At 44.8% G+C, this 18,045-nt stretch overlaps 1 protein-coding gene across 2 annotated transcripts in view; it reads left to right on the top strand.

The window, feature by feature from the left end:
• MYO16 (myosin XVI) overlaps positions 1-18,045 on the top strand; it is a 505,809-nt gene that overhangs the window by 186,156 nt on the left and 301,608 nt on the right. For both annotated transcript variants that reach the window (XM_061133099.1, XM_061133100.1), the window contains 2 exons: positions 6,266-6,374; positions 15,152-15,276. In XM_061133099.1, coding sequence (XP_060989082.1) covers positions 6,266-6,374; positions 15,152-15,276 — 234 coding nt within the window. The remainder of the gene's footprint in view (positions 1-6,265; positions 6,375-15,151; positions 15,277-18,045) is intronic.

An 18,045-nucleotide genomic window follows, 5' to 3' on the forward strand; every position in this document is an offset into this window, starting at 1 on the left:
TCTCAAGAGGTGGGTCAGGTGGTCTGGTATTCCCATCTCTTTCAGAATTTTCCACAGTTTATTGTGATCCACTTTGACTGTGTAGTCAGTAAAGCAGAAATCGATGTTTTTCTGGAACTCTCTTGCTTTTTCAATGATCCAGCGGATTTTGGCAATTTGCTCTCTGGTTCCTCTGCCTTTTCTTTAGGGGCATGCAATTCAATCCATAACAGATACACCACAGATCCTGGTACTGTGCTTGCAACTTTGAGCTAACTTGTAGTTATATCAAAACTAAAAGTTACCAGAATATTTTCATATAAAAAAAAGGTTTTGTTAATCCCTCAGGTACCTGTCTTTCAAATTTCAGTATTAATATGCTTGAGAATTATTGTCAATGAAACATGGCCAAGTTTCTATTCACTGACATTAAATTGTTACATAAGCTAATAAAACATTTATTTGCAGAAATGTGCATTTATTTGTTCCTATGTTACCTGACATGCAGGAAAGAAGATTCCTGTTTGAGGAGAATGGGAGATTTGGATTCTGTTTCAGTACTCCCAGAGCAGAGTTTAGGAGAAAGTGGGGCTTCCAGTTTGAATTACGAGAGAGGAGATGTATTCAGGACTCCCAGTAGGAACTATCCAGTCCTCAACTGCAAAAGCATTTGAGGAGTTTGCTTTTGCATAATACAACGTTCATTTCCCTGATGAAACCAATCACGGTGTGATTGATTTTCTTGAAGCCTGACGGAAGGACTTGCCTCAGAGTTCTGCTCTGCAAGTCATCAGCAGCTCCGTTCCAGGGCAACCCATTAGGAGCCATCCGTGCACGTGAACTCTGAGTTCGTCAGACTAAAGAATGACAATCAGCCAGGGATCTTGCCAGTGGGGTTATTATATACATGCGCACAATTTCAGAGTTCTAAGTCGAGAAATACCGCCTTTTCGGGGCATCCCTTGGCTGTATGCTTTATTCTAGGGACCTTGGCTAAGACCAGACCGTCCAGCGGTGGGGACAGAGTCACCGCTGGTGGGGTGTCTCACCCATGTCCGTGACGAAGGGAGGGAGGGAGGGAGAGGAGGAGGGACAGAGGGACAGAGGAAGGGAGGGAAATAGGTCGGGGGAGCGATGTGGGGAGGGAGGGATGAAACAGTCTCCTGCCATGGTCACCCATCTAGACACAGTGAAGGCAGGAGACAAGTATGCATGGAGTGACTTTGTAATTGTGTGTATCGGCTCTTAAAATGGCATGTCAGAAAATTTAGTTAAAAGTAACTATCCCTAAAATCATAATCCTTTGCCTCAATTTGCAGTAACTAAGTTCAGTGTTTGGTTGCTTATTTTTCTTTCTTTCTTTTTCAGTAAGTAGTTTTTAGGATCTCATATGTGCCAGGCACTGTTGGGAACATAAAGAGGACTAAGACGTGATCTGTGATTAGGGAAGTTCCCGCCCCCCGGGAAGGTCTGTACGTGGGACGACACCTGATTTTTCAGCAGCACAGACCAGTGATTAATGGGTTGAAATTTCAGTGAATGAACCCAAATGCAATATTCAGCACCGCCTTTTGGTTTCAGACGTTCTTTGAAAAAGCCTCATTAGTCCTTAAAGAAAAGAAACCATTCTCCCCCAGTGCCCTGCCTTCATGGGTACCTCAATGCTGTACTATTTATATTCGCAGTTATTGATAATATGTGACTCTTAATTATATTGGCTGTCATCTGCCACCCAGATGTCTGACATGGATAAGATTCTACCTGAAACATTTATGCATTGGGGAAAAAATAACTTGATTACCTCCTACCTGTTAGAATTGAATTAAGTAAGGGCGCCCTGTAGTTCTGTCTTAATTGATTCTTTAACCAGTCAACCTAGGATAAATATGCAAAACCTTATTTTCCTGGTTGGAGACTAAGAGAAAAAAAAATCATTAGCAAGTCTACTTCAGACTACTGCCTCAAGTAACTTCCTTTCAAACTCTGAATATGAAACAAAATGAGACGCACTAAGAAGATAATTTGAAGTCTTTAGAACCTTAAAATGAAGTTTTCCTTAGGTAGGGGAAAATTGGAAATATCTAACGTGTTCTGTTCAAATAAGGGAGTCTCTTTATATGGTTATAGAAATATAATGTGGTTCACTCTGGATGGTCAGGGGAGCAGTACAGCTTACATGGAGGCGAAACGTGAAGATTTGGAATGTTCTACCACTTTGACCTACTTTCTACTATAATTAGAGCAGTCTTTTCAAAAAGCCGTGCAGACTTGCTAAGGCATAGGAAAGCAGTATATAGCTACACGCACATTCAAACAAGGTAAGATCTCAGAATACTGGAGGGGGTGCCATGCCCTCCTCCAGGGGATCTTCCTGACCCAGGGATTGAACCTGCATCTCTTAGGTCTCCTGCATTGGCAGGCAGGTTCTTTACCACTAGCGCCACCTGGGAAACCCATTAATATATAGCTGTTTAATATATAAATGTGTGGGTGCTCAGTCACTTAGTCGGGTCTGACTCTTTGCGACCCCATGCACTGGAGCCCGTCAGGCTCTTCTGTCCATGGGATTCTCCAGGCAAGAATACTGGGGTGGGTTGCCATTTCCTCCTCCAGGGGATCTTCCCAAGCCAGGGACTGAACCCACAGCTCTTAGGTCTCCTGCATTGGCAGGCAAATTCTTTACCACTGTGCCACCTGGGAAGCACCTTAATATTATAAATAACAAACTATTTAATATAAAAAGCTATTCCTTTTTACGTAAAGCCATGGATTTGGATATTATATGAGCCATATTAACTGTATTCGCATTGCCGTACAGACTTGTATCCAGGAAGAAGAATAGGGTGAAACGTTCACTTTTTTGGCCTGAGTTTAGTGACAGGTTTTTGGGAGGATTCGTATGGGAAATCTTGCCTGGTAAATTTTATGGAGGTCATTAAAGAAGGTAGAGACAGGGTAACAATTGCTGTGACTACTTGTTTATTAATGAGGATGAAAGCGCATCTGTCATTGTGTTTGTGCTGGGCGAGGGGCGGAGTTGAGCAGGTGGGCTCAGAGGGGAGTGATGGAGAGAGCCTGTGAAGCTGAAAGATGTCTGATAGTCGTATCTGATGCACTTCATCCATTAACGTCTCCAGATGATGCTTTTTTGTCGGAAAGCAGTTTCTGGAAAGAGAAAAACCAGCTAGAAGCCATGAGCTCAGGCTTTATTAAAGGGACTGTTGTGCGACTGTGTTGGACTTCCCTGTGGCTCAGATGGTAAGGAATCTGCCTGCAATGCAGGAGACTCAGGTTCAAGCCCTGGATGGGGAAGATCCCCTGGAGAAGGGAAGGGCCACATACTCCAGTATTGTTGCCTGAAGAATTCCACGGACAGAGGAGCCTGGCGGGCTACAGTCCGTGGGGTCAGGCTTCATTAAAGCAACGGTAGCATGAAGACAGCTCTCCACTGAGTTTCTGCGGAGAGCAAGGAACATAAGGATTTAGCAGGATGGTTTGGGGAAGCTCAGAGCCCACACGGGAGTTCAGACTCGGAAGGCAGGGCCGCTCTGTTGTGTTAGGACAGCCAGGCAGGTCTAGAGCAGCGGGCACAGAGGCGTGCCTGGCTCAGCAGCCAGGGAATGATCAAAATATCATGCTCGGCTGTTTAGATGTGTGGAGTAGGGGTATAAGAATTAGGATTAGGATAGAAAAAACTAGGGCTAGGACTCCTCCTAGTTTATTGGGAATGGATCATAGAATTGCATATGCAAATAGGAAATACCATTCGGACTTGGTAGGAGGGGGTGTATTAAGTGGGTTTGCTGGGGTGTAGCTATCTGGGTCTCCAAGTAAATCTAGTGCGAATAGTACTAATAATATCAGGGCAAGGACTAGAAGTAGGACACCTAGAGTATCTTTAATAGTATAGTAAGGGTGGAATGGAATTTTTTTCCGCATCTGATGTAATTCCTGTTGGATTATTGGATCCTGTTTCATGAAGGAAAAGTAGGTGGACTATGGCAAATGCTGCGATAATAAATGGGAGAATAAAGTGAAAGGCAAAGAATCAGGTTAGGGTTGCTTTGTCTACTGAAAAGCCCCCTCAGATTCATTCGACTAGGTTTGTACCAATGTATGGAATTGCTGAGAGGAGATTGGTGATGACTGTTGCTCCTCAGAATGATATTTGTCCTCATGGTAGGACGTATCCTACAAATGCTATGGCTATTACTGTGAGTAGGAGAATTACTCCGATGTTTCATGTTTCCAGAAAGGTATATGACCGTAGTATAGGCCTCGTCCCACATGTAAAAACAGGCAAATGAAAAACATTGACGCTCCGTTTGCATGTATATATCGGATGATTCAGCCATAATTGACGTCTCGGCAAATATGAGTGATGGAGGAGAACGCTGTTATTGTATCAGCCGTGTAGTGTATCGCTAGGAATAGGCCTGTTAGAATTTGTAGGATTAGGCAGATTCCTAGCAGGGATCCAAAGTTTCATCACGATGAGATATTTGATGGGGCTGGGAGGTCAATGAATGTGTTGTTTACAGTTTTTATTAATGGGTGAGATTTTCGAATGTTGATCATTAGGGTTCTTATAGTTGAATGACAACGATGGTTTTTTATCATTAGTCATGGTTAGATTCCATGCGAGAATAATGATAACATACATTGTATTTATTTTAAGCATTATTTTTGTGATTGGTTTTGTAGGATTTTCTTCAAAACCTTCGCCTATTTGTGGGGGATTAGGGTTAATTGTGAGTGGTGGGGTTGATTGTGGTATTGTATTAAATTTTGGTGGGTCTTTCCTGGGTCTGATAGTATTATTAATTTATTTAGGGGGGATGATGGTAGTTTTTGGTTATACAATGGCTATGGCTACAGAGCAGTACCCTGAGGTTTGGGTTTCTAATAAGACTGTCTTAGGGGCATTTATTACTGGTTTATTAATGGAGTTTTTGATAGTTTACTATGTGTTGAAAGATGAAGAGGTGGAAATTCTGTTTAAGTGTAATGATTTAGGAGACAGAGTTATTTATGATCGGGGCATTCTGGGTTTTTTAGTGAGGAGGCTATGGGAATTGTGGCTCTGTATAGTTATGGTACTTGATTGGCTATTGTAACCAGTTGATCTTTGTTGACTGGTGTCATGGTTATTATGGAGATTACTTGTGGAAATTAAATAGGATTATACTAATAAGGATTGTGACTAAGAAAGAGAGGAAATATAGTTTGATCAAGCCTTTTTGGCTTGTGACCATGGTAGATATTTGAATTAGTGAGGTTGTTTTTGGTAGAATATTTTCTAGTCAGATTAGGTCTAGGAGGGAGGATGCTGACTTTTGACTTATTGTTAGGTTTGTGTAGAGGGTCAGGCGGTGTATAATTGTGGGAAAGTACCCTAGTATGTTAGAGAATTTGAAGGCGTTTGACGGGTAATTAAATTTTAGGTTTTGGGTTATATTGTTAACTTCTAGTGCTAGAATAAAACCTAGGATTGTCACTATTAGAGCTATTATTTTTAGATAGTGAGGTATAGTTATTTGGGGGATTGTTGTTGGAGGATTTTGGGGGTTTTTCAGGGGGGTTGGAGGGGGGGCTTTCCAGGTGGTGCTAGTGGTAAAGAACCCACCTGCCAATGCAGGAGACGTAAGAGAAGTGGGTTTGATCCCTGGGTCAGGAAGATCCCCTGGAGGAGGAAATGGCTACCCAGTCCAGTATTCTTGCCTGGAAGAATTCCACGGGCTCCAGCCCAAAGGGTCGCAAAGAGTCGGACATGACTGGGCGACTTAGGGCACAGCGTGGGGGGGTGAGGGTGAGGATGAGTACTTGGGGCTGGGGTCTTGATCCTATCAAGGGTCAGTTGAACCTTTTTGGTCCATCAGAGTTGATCACAAAACGTCTAGTATAATTTGTCTTCAAAAACCAACTCCAGTTTCCTATGTGATCCTGCCAGCTATATCTAACGTAAACTTTTCTGGGTCAGTTTCCTAAACAGGATAGAAATGCAAGTTTTGATCTGCTTTCTGTGTTAACAGTTGTTGATGTTTATTTGCTCAGTCATGTCCAACTCTTTTCTACCCCCTGGACTGTAGCCTGCCGGGCTCCTCTGTCCCTGGGATTCTCTAGCAAGAACACTAGGGTGTGTTGCCATTTCCTTCTCCAGGGGATCTTCCCAACTCAGGGATGGAACCCGAGTCTCTGCACTGGCAGGCAGATTCTTTACTGCTGAGCTACCTGGGAAGCCCTTATGCTAACTGTGTACATGTTCATTTTTCTTTTCCGCTTGTAGGCTGGAGCCAACGTCCTTCTCCAGGACGTCAATGGAAACATCCCACTGGATTATGCCATGGAAGGCACTGAATCGAGCTCCATCCTGCTGACCTACCTGGATGAGAATGGTAGGTGGATGTTGCGAGAAGCCATAGAACAGTAGAGGAAGAGACAGAATGGTAGAATTCTTAGTGCATGTATTTTAGGCGTGCTGACATGAGTTCAGACGATGTCATTCCCCTTGACTGTGAAACGAGGTCTCGTTCTGGGCTGTGTTTCACAGTCATTGTTGTCAGCACCGTTTGCAAGCTGGCAGAAATCTGGGGACCAACCGGGAAGGGACCTTTTAGCAGGCCCCCAAAGTCCCTAATTAGCGGGACCGGGTTTGTAATGATAATCTCTTGTCCGCTGGGAGGGGAGGAGAAGTGAACCAGCACAACTGAATTTTGGGCTAATGAGTGCGAGGTCGCGTGCAGTGTCTTCTCTTGGGAGAACACGTCCAGCCTCCTAAGCATCTCATGCAGGTGAGCAAGGGCTCAAGTCAAGGGCAGTCTGCCCAGCATCTCTGCATCCATTCCTGGGGACACTTGGAAGCTCAACCCCTGTCAGAAGAAAGCCACGGTCAGTCCCGGCGCCATCCTGAAAAGCTGAGGCTGGGCACCCAGATGTATTCCCTGACAGAGAACGTTTAATTGCACAGCCCCGGTGTATAATTTCATGAGTAAGTCCAGCCTCGGCCAAGTGGGAGGCATTCGGAACCCTGAGTTCTATTTGGTCTCAAACTGAAGAAGTATGCCCTGTCTTTAGTTTTTTTTTCTTTCCGTGGTTCGGGTATAAATAACACCAAAGAAACTCCTGTCCCTTCGTGGGTGATCTTTGTCAGAGAAACGGTGTAGCGTGTCCAAGGGGCGCGCCGTGCTGAGACTGTGCGCGTCTCTCCTCCCAGAAAAGCCGGCACAGCTGCCTCTTTGTTCTCTGGGCCCCGCACCTCCTCCAGATCGCGCCTCTCAAAAGGTTTATTCTGAGGATGGCTTAGAAGAATAATAATTAGTGCTTTGCAGCCATGGGTTCTTAAAAAAAAAAGGTCTCATTAATTCTGAAAGCAAGGTAAGGAATGTTATCTTCACTGGAGACACTGCGAGCTGAGCTGTGGGTCACAGTGAGCTGAGCTTGGTTTGAAGGTCACCAAGTCACGAGTCACATCCCCTGGGTGACAGGCGGTGCGGTGGAGTCGCTCCCTGGTACCTGCTCCTTCCTGCAGAAGGGACCTCAGACTTTCTCACGTGTTCAGCTGTGACTTGTCGGAGTCAGAGCCCATGTCCTCCAAAGGGAACAAGCTGAAAATTATGCACATTCCACTGTTGGGGGGTTTATTATTCAGATCTTTGCAAAACTTGGGGTGCATCTAAGTGAAGAACAGGGGGCTGTCTGGGGCTGTCTTAATTAGCTGGGCCACGTTTGTAGCACGGGCTTCCCTGATAGTTCAGTTGGTAAAGAGTCCGCCTGCAGTGCTGGAGACCCAGGTTCGATTCCTGGGTCGGGAAGATCCGCTGGAGAAGGGACAGGCTACCCACTCCAGTATTCTTGGGCTTCCCTTGTGGCTCAGCTGGTAAAGAATCTGCCTGCAGTGTGGGAGACCTGGGTTTGATCCCTGGGTTGTGAAGCTCCCCTGGAGAAGGGAAAGGCAACTTACTCTAGCATTCTGGCCTTGAGAATCCCATGGACTGTACGGTCTGTGGGGTCACAATGAGTCGGACACAACTGAACGACTTTCACTTTCAGTTTTGTAGCATAGTTTCCTGTTCTTCTCATTGATCTGTCTTCCTAATAGCTACTGTTGTAGCTCTTTCTGTTTGGAAACTAAAATTAAGTATCTTCATTTGTAAAATAATTAGCGTTTCTTCTACACTTTTCCAACCCCCAAGAAGATTTTGTTCCACGAGAACACTTACGAGCGGTATTTGCAGGAGCCATATTGCTATCCCATATAAAGAAAAATAAGTGCATTCCTGATTTTAAAAACGATTTAGGAAAAAAAAAGAAATATGAGGGAGATACTGACCAGATGGTTGGGAGAAAAATCCATCACGACGCTGGCTGTCATAATCCGTTTTTGAAATGCATGTTTGCCGGAACAAATTTGATTTCATATCTCTTACATTTTAAATTCTGTTTTCCATTTGTCACTGCCCCTGCCCCGGCCTCCGCCTTGCAGTCGTCTGCCCCTCCCTCACCCCGTTCACAGTCTGGTTCCGTTTCTGCCCGTGTCCCTCCTTCTTATCTAGATCTGCTGCCATAGTTCCAGTAAATACTGTCTAATTCGATTTATTTCCTGCGCCCTCCCTCTTTGGAGCCCTTTCAGAGTGATCTGTTGTGACAGCATGGGCTGATACTGTTAGAAATCTCTCACGTTCCAAGATGGGCTCGTCCTCATTAGGAGCCCTGCGGCCTTCTCCCTCGGCAGCGGCGCTCGCGGAGTCTTCCCTCCGCGTCCCCCCGTTTCAGATCGGGGTGCTTATCTCACTGTCGCATCAGGACGCGTGTGGCAGGAGGCAGGCCGGGTCGTGAGCAAGTTGATTACGTGGAAAATCGCTGGTCACAAGTTCTAATTGTGCTGTCATCACCGACATACACTGTTCCCACGGGCACAGCAATTAACCTCGGCTCACTGCCTGAGCTTCCTGGGCTGGAAAACGAGACGGCCGAGGAGTTCTGACCGAGCATCTGATGCCTGTGACATCTCCGGTGTGCGGCAAAGCAGCTGGTGTTCGAGAGAAGCAAACTGATGATAAAATGAGCTGGCAGAGAAAGAAGCGCTGCTGGAGGAGCTGGAGGTAGCCAGGAAGAGGATGGATGCTCACCATGGGCAAAGAGTTGTTGTGATTCACTCGCTAATTTGTGTCTGCCTCTTTGCGACCCCATGGACTGAAGCTCGCCGGGCTTTCCTGTCCTCCACTATCTCCCAGAGTTTGCCCAAATTCATGTCCATTGAGTTGATGATGCCATCCAACCGTCTCATCCTCTGTCTCTGTCTTCTCTTGCCCTCAATCTTTCCCAGCATCAGGGTCTTTTCCAATGAGTCGGCCCTTCCAGAGTATTGGGAGTTTCAGCTTCAGCATCAGTCCTTCCAATATTCAGGACTGATTTCCTTTAGGATGGACTAGTTGGATCTTCTTGCAGCCCAAGGGACTGTCAAGAGTCTTCTCCAACACCACAGTTCAAAAGCATCAGTTCTTCTGGGATCAGCCTTCTTTATGGTCCACCCTTCACATCTGTACATGTCTACTGGAAAACATAGCGATGTGTTTTTTTCAAGGCCCTGAAAAATAAAGCAAAACTTTTTTGCTTTGCCCTACATATATCCTAACCTTTATCCCTTTCTCCTTCCTTTCAAATGCATCCTTTTAGAAGAAGGAGCTCACATTTATCTTCTGAGTTCCTAACCTTCTCCACTGAGCCCATTGACATTCAGCTTCTACCCCTACTCATCTGGAAACACCCTACAGTGACCGCCGCTGCCCTTGGTTCTCTGTCTAGCTGCCACTTTTCTGTTTGGTGTTTCCTCACCTCCCCTCCCGGTGACATTCGGTGACCTTGCTCACACTCTGCTCTGAAGTCTCCCCTCTACAAATGTCCCATTGTTTTTCTCTTTTTTCTTACTTTCCTTTGGATGCACTGCTTATGCACCCAGAAGCCAAAATGTTGGTTGTTCCCAAGGCTTTGTCTTTGAGCATCTTCTCTCCACGCTGTCTCAGGCTCATCTCCCCCTTTCCTCGAGTGTTTAGCACTTCCTGACCCCAGGGAGATTCCTGAAGCTTAGAAATCTTTCCAGACCTTGTATGTGCAGTTTTGTTACCTTATTTTGCATCTTTGACTTGGATGTCAGATAAGTTGAAATAATCTGTCCAACATGGACCTTCTTGTTGTCGTTTCATACTCCCTCTGGACTGTTTACCTTTGCACCCAGGAATCTGAGTGCTTGAACATCACTTTTCTTCTCCTACATCCCTCCCGTTGAATTGTCACCAAATCTTACAGATCCTTTTTCTGATCTTTCTAATATGTCTGTGTATGTCACCAGCCATGCTATCACTGCCTGGATTAAAACCCTGGTCTTTCTGTATATTTTAGCACAGTCTTAGACACGAGTCTCCTTGCCTCCAGTCTTAGCCCTCCCTCTGCATTTTTCTCAGGACTTCCAGATTCGTCAGTCCCCAGATGACCTTGTGTATTCCTCCTGCTTAGCAAAGTTCATTCAGAATGCTGTTCCTTCACCAGCCCCTTCAGAATCACCCATTTTGAGGGTGACAGTGATCCAGCTTGCCGAGGACAGTCCTGCAGTATGCTTGTGGTCAGAGTTGGAGGAAAGGATTTGGTAGAGGTTTGTGACACCTTTCCCGCATCCCTGGTTTATTTTCTTTACTTCAGCTCCTTTATTTGCCTGCTTAACCCTTTTTCTTTGAAGTCTTGGATCTCTTAGAAAGCTTACCATGATGACAAAAACTGAAATTGGATGCAATTCTTGGAGATTAAGGATTCCCACTTTATAGTCATGGGATGGGTCATATCATAGCCTAATGATAAAATTATCTTTGAAAGCAACAGAGAATATCCCCAATACAGGATTGATAATGGAGAAAAGGAAAAGCTGAATTGTTGCAAAACAATATTACCTTAATAGGGACAGTTAAGGAAAGTTAAGATTAAGTTCAGATTAACCTGAGGTGTTAATGTCTTTTCCATTCCACACAAGCATTTATTGATATAATCAAATGTAATCAGGCAATAATAATTTGTATCATAGGTAATAACTTGTGCATCTCAGGTAAATGACTTGTTTCTTATGTTCTTAATTAAACAAAAAATTAATAAACTCCAGTCAAAATAATAAATCTAGCAGATTGTTAGATTAATACACTTCAGTCGTGTCCAACTCTTTCATCCCCATGGACTGTACAGTCCATGGAATTCTCCAGACCAGAATACTGGAGTGGGTAGCCATTTCCTTCTCCAGGGGATCTTCCCAACCCAGGGATCAAACCCAGGTCTCCCACATTGCAGGCAGATTCTTAACCAGCTGAGCCACAAGGAAAGCCCTCCAGAATCTTGTGTCCATGGGATTTTCCAGGCAAGAATACTGGAGTGAGTTGCCAGCGGATCTTCTAGACCAATGGACTGAACCTGCATCTCCTGCTTTGGCAGGTGGGTTCTTTACCACTAGCGCCAGCTGGGAAGCCAATCTAAGCAGGCCAGGTATTAATTTTTTCAAAAAATTGTATGAAAAGAAAAAAGCGAGGATTGGCCAGTTCAGTTCAGTCGCTCAGTCATGTCTGACTCTTTGCGACCCCATGGACTGCAGCACACCAGGCTTCCGTGTCCATCACCAACTCCTGAAGCTTGCTCAAATTTGTGTCCATCAAGTCGGTGATGCCATCCAACCATCTCATCCTCTGTCATCCCCTTCTCCTCCCGCCTTCAATCTTTCCCAGCATCAGGGTCTTTTCCAATGAGTCACTTCTTCACGTCAAATGGCCAAAGTATTGGCACTTCAGCTTCAGATTGGCCAGTTACCCACCACAAAATAATAGGTTTCTTATGGGCTGTAGTCATCATGGTTGGTTTTTTTCCCAGGGGTATCTTAAGAAATTTGTTTGACCAAGAAATGAGGGAATTTCCATTCTATTGTTTTACCAAAAATTCATCTGTGCTTTTTTCCCTGAACACATTACAAAATCTAAAAGTTACATCCTACTTGGTATCATATTTGATTCAAAATCAAGTTTTAAAATAAAGGGATACACTGTTACATCCTTCCAGTCATATTTTACAACAGTGATCAGAAATAGATTGTTTCCCATAATATGTAATGTGAACAATCAGAAATGAGTGACAGCTAATTTCTTTTTTAATTTGTGTCTTTCATCTGAGCCCTATTCTTTTTTTAATCACTCAACGTTAATTGCATGTTTAAATAATTCTCTAGAAGATGCATACCATTTCAGTAAGTATGCAACATTTAAAAGTTAGCATAGCCATAGAGTACTGTAACCATCAGGCTTTTCTGCTACTTCAGCATCGAAAATTGAACACTGACATCTGAGAGATCCATTCAGTTCAGTTCAGTTGCTCAGTCGTGTCCGACTCTTTGCGACCCCATGAATTGCAGTACGCCAGGCCTCCCTGTCCATCACAAACTCCCGGAGTTTACTCAAACTCATGTCCATCGAGTCGGTGATGCCATCCAGCCATCTCATCCTCTGTCGTCCCCTTCTCCTCCTGCCCTCAATCCCTCCCAGCATCAGGGTCTTTTCCAATGAGTCAACTCTTCACATGAGGTGGCCAAAGTACTGGAGTTTCAGCTTCAGCATCAGTCCTTCCAATGAACACCCAGGACTTATCTCTTTTAGGATAGACTGGTTGGATCTACTTGCAGTGTTTTCCAAATATAACTCCCATGTCAAATTCCGTAATCCTTGAAGGAAGAGGACAGTGACAGTGTTAGTTGGTCCTTAAGAAACCTCCAATGTGCCCATTGGGGGAATCTGTTAGTTCTTCCAAGATGACTTCTGATGACCAGGAAGCTGAGATATGGCTGGTGGTGTTTCTTGTTCCTGTTTCTGCTAAACTGGGTTTACCTTGAACAGAGTGTTTGACACGAGCTACACTTTTCAAGTATTGCATTTGGCTTCATTTTGTTGGATTTCTCCCTGCCTCCTCCTTATTGTGAAGGAAAACATCCCTGAATGAGTGGCACGTGATCCTTGGACCAGAAGGCTGACTAATACTAAAACGACTGGTCCCTTTCATCGAGTGCTTCCTGCAAGCTGTGTTTTCTATGCTGTGTGTGTTTTGACTCATTCTCATGACAACTAGTGGAATAAACTGTCAGCCCCTTTTGCAGATGAGGAAACTGAGGCAGCGGATAAGTTACCCAACCCCATCAGTACAAATAATAAGTGCAAGACACAGCACTGAAGCTCTAGAGCATCTCTGCTCTGCAGTTCGTCCATACTCAGAGAAGGAGGGCTGCAGTGAGCCTGGCATGGTGTGCTCATGGGGACATGCCCACTGATGGGCACTGTGCCAGTCTCTGCCAGGCAGCCAGGTCTTACAAGTGTTGCCACCAGCTTTGTTCCTCTGGGATGTGTGTTATTATCTGTGATGGAGGATACAGAAGACGAGGCTAATTCACTTTCCCAGAGTCCCACCCTGGGGAAGTCAGCTATGGTCCAGGGGAGCCAGGAGGACCGCACTATTGTTTTTGGTTGAGCCCACGGCTGTCTCTCCATTTTTGCATCAAGCATTCAGTCAGATGAGAGATAAAAATTCTCAGCAGTGTAGCTGGTTCACAGCAAACACTTGCTCAGATACAGATGTTATCTCATCTCACTGGCATCATCTTCACCATCATCAACATCACTAATATCACTATTTCTATTATTATTACTTTCATTTGGAATGAGGTGGATTATTTCCCCTTAGGAAACACCAAGTATGTCCAGGAACCAGTGCTAGGAACAGGGGATGCAGAAATGCAGAGATACATGCTACCATGGAGACTACACCACCATGAAAGCTCAGGTTGAAATGAATATGGGATATGGGTATGAACAGGCCTCCCTGGTAGCTCAGCTGGTAAAGAATCCTTCTGCAATTCAGGAGACTTCAGTTTGACTCGTGGGTCAAGAAGTTCCCCTGGATAAGGGATAGGCCACCCCCTCCAGTATTCTGGGGCTTCCCTGCTGGCTCAGATGGGAAAGAATCTGCCTGCAATGCGGGAGACCTGGGTTTGAACCCTGGGCTGGGAAGATCCCCTAGAGGAGGGCATGGCAACCCACTCCAGTATTTTTTCCTAGAGAATCCCCATGGACAGAAGAGCCTGGTGGGCTACAGTCCATGGGGTCTCAAAGAGTCAGACACATCTGAGTGACTAAGCACACAGCACAGAGCTATGAACAGGTTAGCTGACCTGAGTCTTCTCTGCATAAATCACCCACCTCAGTGAAGCCCAGTTCTCAGTTCTCCACTCAGTCTATTTCTCCTTATTAACATTAGTAGTCATGAAATGGTCCATTGGAGCATCCTTTAAAATATTTTAAAGACATTTTAGATATACAGGAAATTTGCAAAAATAGTACAGAGATTCACCCAGCTTCTTCTCACATTCAAAATGTACACAGCCATGGGCTTCCCAGGTGGTGTGAGTGGTAAAGAACCCACCTCCCAAGGCAGGAGACGTAAGAGGCACAGATTCAGTCCCTGGGTTGGGAAGATCCCCTGGAGGAGGGCATGGCAACCCCCTCCAGTATTCTTGCCTGGAGAATCCCAGAGACAGAGGAGCCTGGCAGGTTATGGTCCATGGAGTCGAGAAGAGTCAGACATGACTGAAGCGACTTAGCATGAGAATGAATGGTGCATTTATCCAAACATTGGTACAATACTGTTTTCTATAATACAGCCTTTATCCAAAATTTTCCACTTTTCCCACTAAATCCTTTTTTTATTCCATTCCTTTTAAAAGCAGTTATTTTAAAGAGAGAATCATAGGGAACAGAAAGCATGTCTTTAAACTCATTTCGATTCAGTCCAGGGACTTTACAATACTTTGGGCAGTCTGTGCTGATGATTTATACGAAAACAGAAATCCACGGAGAGATCCCTACGGCGAAGGCATTCTATCATATTTTGGGATATAAAAGGAAAATTATTCAAGACTATCCTCTGACTGGAAGTAAGACTGCATGCCAAGAGAAACAGTTATAGCTACTTTGAATGAGAATTCAAAGCCGAAGAGGGGCTTCAAAGAGGAACATTGAAACATACAAGATAAGATGGGATTTTTACCCCCAGCAGCTGAGAAACAGCTCTACACTGTGTCTGAAAGGCTCTTCCCCCCTCCCTCCAGGAGTGGATCTCACCTCGCTGCGGCAGATGAAGCTTCGGAGACCAGTGAGCATGTTAACAGACGTCAAACACTTCCTGTCCTGTGGAGGAAACGTTAATGAGAAAAACGATGATGGCGTAACACTGGTGAGTCACAACGCTTCACTAGGAGACACTGCGTACGTTGCGAATGTGCATTGATTTGAAAAACATAGAATTGGTTATCATTAACTCCTAAATACGGTTTTTTATTTTTCTGATTATATGAGTAATACATATTTATTGCAGAAATTTTGCAAAACAAAATGCTAAAAGGAAAGTGTAAATAACTTATACTGTCACCCAACATTTATCTGTTGATATATTCTCTTTAAGCCTTATGCATGTTTTTCCTACAAACTTAGAGTAATTTTTATATTATTTTTGTCAGTGTGATTTTTGAGCTGGAACTTACAGGAGACTGTTTTCATTTTAAGCAAAAGAACCTATGTTCCTCTGATGAATGAATTTCTAAATTCAAACAAACGCATGCCATTGCTTTTTAATGCTTTCAGGCACAGTTGCATTAAATTGAACACATAATAATTAAATGTGGACTCATTTGGATGTAAGCACAATGTCTTATCATCACAGGAAGAACATTTGGTCCTATTGACCCATAAAAATTACTTGGATCGGGCATGCTGGGGTTAGAATTAATTATTATGGAGAGTGTTGTCTCAAGAAGGTAAGCTACAGAAGCAAAAGGGATTAGAAAGCTCTGAAGCAAGGGGTGCACAGAAGCAGTTGCAACCAATTTTAGAAAATGATTCCGTTTCTACTATGGGAAAATATGGTGTGCGGTTGAACACAGTAGATGAAGAAAGCGGTGTAACTGAACGAATAATAACTGTGTGAGACCCGATACCTTCGTAGATTTATTAAATGCAAATTAAGTGCTTTGAGACTTCTCAATAGAGTTAGCTTCCTGGACATCGATGTCGATCTTTGGAATATAAATTTCAGAAGACTACCGAAAATGGAACTCTAAGCTATAAGAAAACAAAGCAGTTTTAGAGTTTATTGAAAAATAACACATTCAAATGGAAAAAAATATTCCAACTAGTTTATTGAGGAAATATTTACTAACTGCATCCTGTGTACGAAATCATAGTGAACAAAACCACAAAAGTCCTTTTGTCTTTGTCGGGGGCTCACATTTCATTGGGGAAGGCATACACTATGCAGTATAAGTGGGCTAAGTATATAGTGCATTAATAGTACTAAATGCAAGTGAGAAATAACAAAAACAAGACCAAGGCATGGTAGGTATATAGCTAGCATTTCTGGGTAGGTAGACAGATGAGAGCTCACATGATGAGCTCTGAGTGATGAGCTGCGGGAAGTCTGCCCACACTGCAGGTGTGAAGGAGGGGTATTGCAGGCTGAGCATTGGATGTGCAAAGGTCCTGAGGCAGGGCCGCGTGTGCTGTGAGTAAGGAACAGCTAGGAGGCCGGCGTGGCTGGGCAGAGAAAGCAAGAGGAGGCGGGCACCGGGACCGGACCACCCCAGGTCTCGTGGGCTCCCGTGAGGGCCGTGGCAGTTACTCTTCGTGAAGCAGGAGTGCGCTGGCGAGTCCTGACGAGACGATGTTGCTTCGGTTCCGGAAGGATCTTCACTCCCACTGCTGCAGTGAGGATGCACTCAACGGGCAGGAGTGGAGCTGAGAGTTCAGTGAGGATGCTCTCCTCCAGCAGGTGATGATGCGACTCAAACCACAGGCGCTGCAGTGTGAGAAGTGGCTCATTTCTGAAGTCCACGTTAAAACAAGATCCCCTGGGATTTCCTGTTGGAAATTCAGTGAGAGAAGAAGAAAAGACTTTAGCGTGACTCTGAATATTTCTAGTTTGAAAAGCTGGAACGATGGAGTTGACACCAAATCAGACGAGGAGAATGGGCTGAGGGCAAAGGAAGTGAGGGTGGATTCTGGAAACGTGTAGAAGTGCCTCTTAGCCATCGTCGTGGAGATGCTGTTTGTGGCTGGTTGTTGAGTCTGATTCATAAAGGGTTTCCTAAAGGAGATCAACCGGGAATATTCATTGGAAGGACTGATGCTGAAGCTGAAGCCCCAATACTCTGGCCACCTGATGCGAAGAGCCGACTCATTGGAAGAGACCCTGATGCTGGGAAAGATTGAAGGCAGGAGGAGAAGAAGGAGGCGACAGAGGATGAGATGGTTGGATGGCATCACTGACTCAATGGACATGAGTTTAAGCAAACCCTGGGAGATGGCGAAGGACAGGGAAGCCTGGTGTGCTGCAGTCCATGAGGTCGCAGAGTCGGACACGAGTTAACAACTAAACAGTAACAACTAGTTTCTGGAATTTGGGTGCTGTTCAGACTGGAGAAGCCATGTTGGGATCTTTAGCATGTTTGTGCAATTGAGGCCCTTGACGCTGGGCTGGGAAGATCCCCTGAAGGAGGGCATGACAATACACTCCCGTGTTTTTTCCTGGAGAATCCCCCTGGACAGAGGAGCCTGGCGGGCTACAGTCCATGGGGTCGCTAATCTGATAGGAAGGAAAGAGGCCTGGGGACTGGACCGTGGTGCGTAGAAAGAGGAAGATCCTGGAATGAGGGGCGAGTGGAAACTCCCAAGGTGGGAGGCAAACCAAGAGAGTGAGGTGTCCTGGGAGCCCAGTAAGGAAAGCAGGAGGAGGAATGATTCACTGTCAGATAAATACCGCTGAGAAGCCGAGTGGACAGACACAGAGGCTCGGCTGTCAGATTTAGTAACTTGGAGTCCTTGGTTTTCTCATCAGGGCAGCTTTGGTGGAGCGATGGGATCAAAATCAGACTGGAGCGGGCTATTTAGTGAATCGTCTATTTCTACTGTATATCTCAGGGGAGAAAAAGAAGGTACAGTCTGTTCATAG

This window comes from Dama dama, chromosome 30 (assembly GCF_033118175.1).
Source record: "Dama dama isolate Ldn47 chromosome 30, ASM3311817v1, whole genome shotgun sequence".
Lineage (NCBI taxonomy): Eukaryota > Metazoa > Chordata > Mammalia > Artiodactyla > Cervidae > Dama > Dama dama.